The sequence below is a fragment of the Ahaetulla prasina genome, chromosome 1, assembly GCF_028640845.1.
Source record: "Ahaetulla prasina isolate Xishuangbanna chromosome 1, ASM2864084v1, whole genome shotgun sequence".
Taxonomy (NCBI): domain Eukaryota; kingdom Metazoa; phylum Chordata; class Lepidosauria; order Squamata; family Colubridae; genus Ahaetulla; species Ahaetulla prasina.
Window position 1 is genome coordinate 304,999,579 of NC_080539.1, and position 3,937 is coordinate 305,003,515.

General features: G+C 36.0%; 1 protein-coding gene across 1 annotated transcript in view; it reads right to left on the minus strand.

Moving 5' to 3' along the window:
* Positions 1-1,539: 1,539 nt before the first annotated feature.
* The window catches only part of LOC131187675 (spermatogenesis-associated protein 13-like), a 51,117-nt gene continuing 48,719 nt past the window's right edge, over positions 1,540-3,937 (minus strand). Inside the window, exon 4 of the mRNA XM_058162162.1 lies at positions 1,540-1,760. Coding sequence (XP_058018145.1) covers positions 1,540-1,760 — 221 coding nt within the window. The remainder of the gene's footprint in view (positions 1,761-3,937) is intronic.

The window sequence follows — 3,937 nt, forward strand, 5'->3', positions numbered from 1 at the left end:
AATTCCCTGTGTGTCCAATCACACTTGGCCAATAAAGAATTCTATTCTATTCTATTCTATTCTGTTCTGTTCTGTTCTGTTCTGTTCTGTTCTGTTCTGTTCTGTTCTGTTCTGTTCTGTTCTGTTCTGTTCTGTTCTGTTCTGTTCTGTTCTGTTCTATTCTGTAATATATTCTCTATTCTATTCTGTAATATATTCTCTATTCTATTTCTTTTATGTACACTGAGAGCTTATGCACCAGAGACAAATTCCTTGTGTGTCCAATCACACTTGGCCAATAAAGAATTCTATTCTATTCTATTCTATTCTATTTCTTTTATGTACACTGAGAGCCTATGCACCAAGACAAAATTCCTTGTGTGTCCAATCACACTTGGCCAATAAAGAATTCTATTCTATTTCTTTTATGTACACTGAGAGCATATGCACCAAGACAAAATTCCTTGTGTGTCCAATCACACTTGGCCAATAAAGAATTCTATTCTATTCTGTAATATATTCTCTATTCTATTCTGTAATATATTCTCTATTCTATTCTATTCTATTCTGTAATATATTCTCTATTCTATTCTATTCTGTAATATATTCTCTATTCTATTCTATTCTATTCTGTAATATATTCTCTATTCTATTCTGTAATATATTCTCTATTCTATTCTGTAATATATTCTCTATTCTATTCTGTAATATATTCTCTATTCTATTCTGTAATATATTCTCTATTCTATTTCTTTTATGTACACTGAGAGCATATGCACCAAGACAAAATTCCTTGTGTGTCCAATCACACTTGGCCAATAAAGAATTCTATTCTATTCTGTAATATATTCTCTATTCTATTCTATTCTATTCTGTAATATATTCTCTATTCTATTCTATTCTATTCTATTCTATTCTATTCTATTCTATTCTATTCTATTCTATTCTGTAATATATTCTCTATTCTATTTCTTTTATGTACACTGAGAGCATATGCACCAAGACAAAATTCCTTGTGTGTCCAATCACACTTGGCCAATAAAGAATTCTATTCTATTCTATTCTATTCTATTCTATTCTATTCTATTCTATTCTATTTCTTTTATGTTATACTGAGAAACAGTTTTTTTTAAAAAAAAACCTACAAAATAAAAAACGTAACACCTAAACAGAACATTTCAAACTTTATGACAGTGATATATTATAAACAAATGTTGAACAATAATACAATAAACAAGAATGCTTGAACTCTGCTCATGGCAAAGTACTTTAAAATCAATTCAGAATGACTATCGGAAGATACTGTATTCTAAAGCTGCAAAACATCTTATTTATTTCAAAACCTAGCTGTTTCTGAGGCTGTTTATTCCAAACTGAATCTTTCATTCCAGAAAGATTAGTTGAAGATGCCATCTTCAAGGGAGCTGCATCTATGGAAACATAGCAAGAGTTTCTCAGTGCTGCTTCCCTTCCTTTTATGAGATCGCTCACCTTCGTATCATAGGGTTGAAAGGGATCTTGGAGGTCTTCTAGTCAAGGGGTCCCCAAACCGTAGCCCTTTCAGAACCAGGCCATGCAAGTGATGGGCGCTTGTGCCTGCACGGGAAGCTCAATTTGAGCGAGTGGCGGATGCTCACAATTGTGCAGGAAGTCCATTGTGTGAGTGATAGATGCGCGCACCTGCTGCTGTGGAATACTAGTGGGCACTGTAACATGACGCTGATGGATTGGATGCAAACTTTGGTGTAGCGGTGGCACTGGGCATCCATTATAGCTGACACCTGTAGAAGGAAAACAGGATCCAAAGATTATAATTCAGGAGTTGTTCACATGACACTTTTTTGCTATACTGTACATCAGGAAATAGGAATCTGAGGCCAGGGGTAGTCTCACCATTAGACAAAATTCCAAGGACTAAACAGGATGCATGGTAACTTGGAGCCAACTCCCTTTGCTGTCCACAACAGTTCACTCATTAGGCCTAAGCTGCCTAAGTAATTTGCTGCCTAAGTAATTTGCTGCCTAAGTAATTTGCTGCCTAAGTAATTTGCTGCCTAAGTAATTTGCTGCCTAAGTAATTTGCTGCCTAAGTAATTTGCTGCCTAAGTAATTTGCTGCCTAAGTAATTTGCTGCCTAAGTAGGGATTTGGACTAGAAGACTTCTAAGATCCCTTATTATTCTATTCTATTCTATTTCTTTTATGTACACTGAGAGCATATGCACCAAGACAAAATTCCTTGTGTGTCCAATCACACTTGGCCAATAAAGAATTCTATTCTAATGTTAAGAATGGAAGTATACAATTAGACGGAGAAAAATGTCAGAGAGCTGGTGAGGCAATGGGGCAACAGAAGAATGAAAACTGGGAGGTCTCCTTTTCTACTCAAGCAGCAATCCTTCTCCTACCTCGGATAGTGTGTTTTGAGACACCATTGCTGTGATATTTTAGTTTTCCTGGAACTACACACCTGGCTGATTCAGAGAGCAGGATCCAAAGATTATAATTCAGGAGTTGTTCACATGACACTTTTTGCTATACTGTACATCAGGAAATAGGAATCTGAGGCCAGGGTAGTCTCACCATTAGACAAAATTCCAAGGACTAAACAGGATGCATGGTAACTTGGAGCCAACTCCCTTTGCTGTCCACAACAGTTCACTCATTAGGCCTAAGCTGCCTAAGTAGGGATTTGGACTAGAAGACTTCTAAGATCCCTTATTATTCTATTCTATTCTATTCTATTCTGTAATATATTCTCTATTCTATTCTATTCTAATGTTAAGAATGGAAGTATACAATTAGACGGAGAAAAAAATGTCAGAGAGCTGGTGAGGCAATGGGGCAACAGAAGAATGAAAACTGGGAGGTCTCCTTTTCTACTCAAGCAGCAATCCTTCTCCTACCTCGGATAGTGTGTTTTGAGACACCATTGCTGTGATATTTTAGTTTTCCTGGAACTACACACCTGGCTGATTCAGAGAGCAGGATCCAAAGATTATAATTCAGGAGTTGTTCACATGACACTTTTTGCTATACTGTACATCAGGAAATAGGAATCTGAGGCCAGGGTAGTCTCACCATTAGACAAAATTCCAAGGACTAAACAGGATGCATGGTAACTTGGAGCCAACTCCCTTTGCTGTCCACAACAGTTCACTCATTAGGCCTAAGCTGCCTAAGTAATTTGCTGCCTAAGTAATTTGCTGCCTAAGTAGGGATTTGGACTAGAAGACTTCTAAGATCCCTTATTATTCTATTCTGTAATATATTCTCTATTCTATTCTATTCTATTCTATTCTATTCTATTCTATTCTATTCTGTAATATATTCTCTATTCTATTCTATTCTATTCTAATGTTAAGAATGGAAGTATACAATTAGACGGAGAAAAATGTCAGAGAGCTGGTGAGGCAATGGGGCAACAGAAGAATGAAAACTGGGAGGTCTCCTTTTCTACTCAAGCAGCAATCCTTCTCCTACCTCGGATAGTGTGTTTTGAGACACCATTGCTGTGATATTTTAGTTTTCCTGGAACTACACACCTGGCTGATTCAGAGAGCAGGATCCAAAAAGAGGCTGAAACAACATGCTTAACCAACATTATTTTCATATGCGTGTGTGTAGATACAGGGGATACCTAGTAGTAGAACAGGATAATGAACCATGTGCTGAATCAGACTCCCAGAACCCACTTACTGTATTAGTTAATAATGCTTCATTTTCTAGGTTTAGACAATACTTCAGCCATACAATAGTGCGCTCAATTTGCATAATTCTTTACACACACAAAATTAATAATGGTTAAACAACTTCTAAAAACATAATGTATTCATAGAAGTTGTTTAACCATTGCTAATTTCTTTTGTGTGTAAATAATTATGCAAATAGAGCCCATTAATTCATGGCTAAATTATTGTGTAAACCTAAAAAATGAAGCATATTAACTAATACAGTGA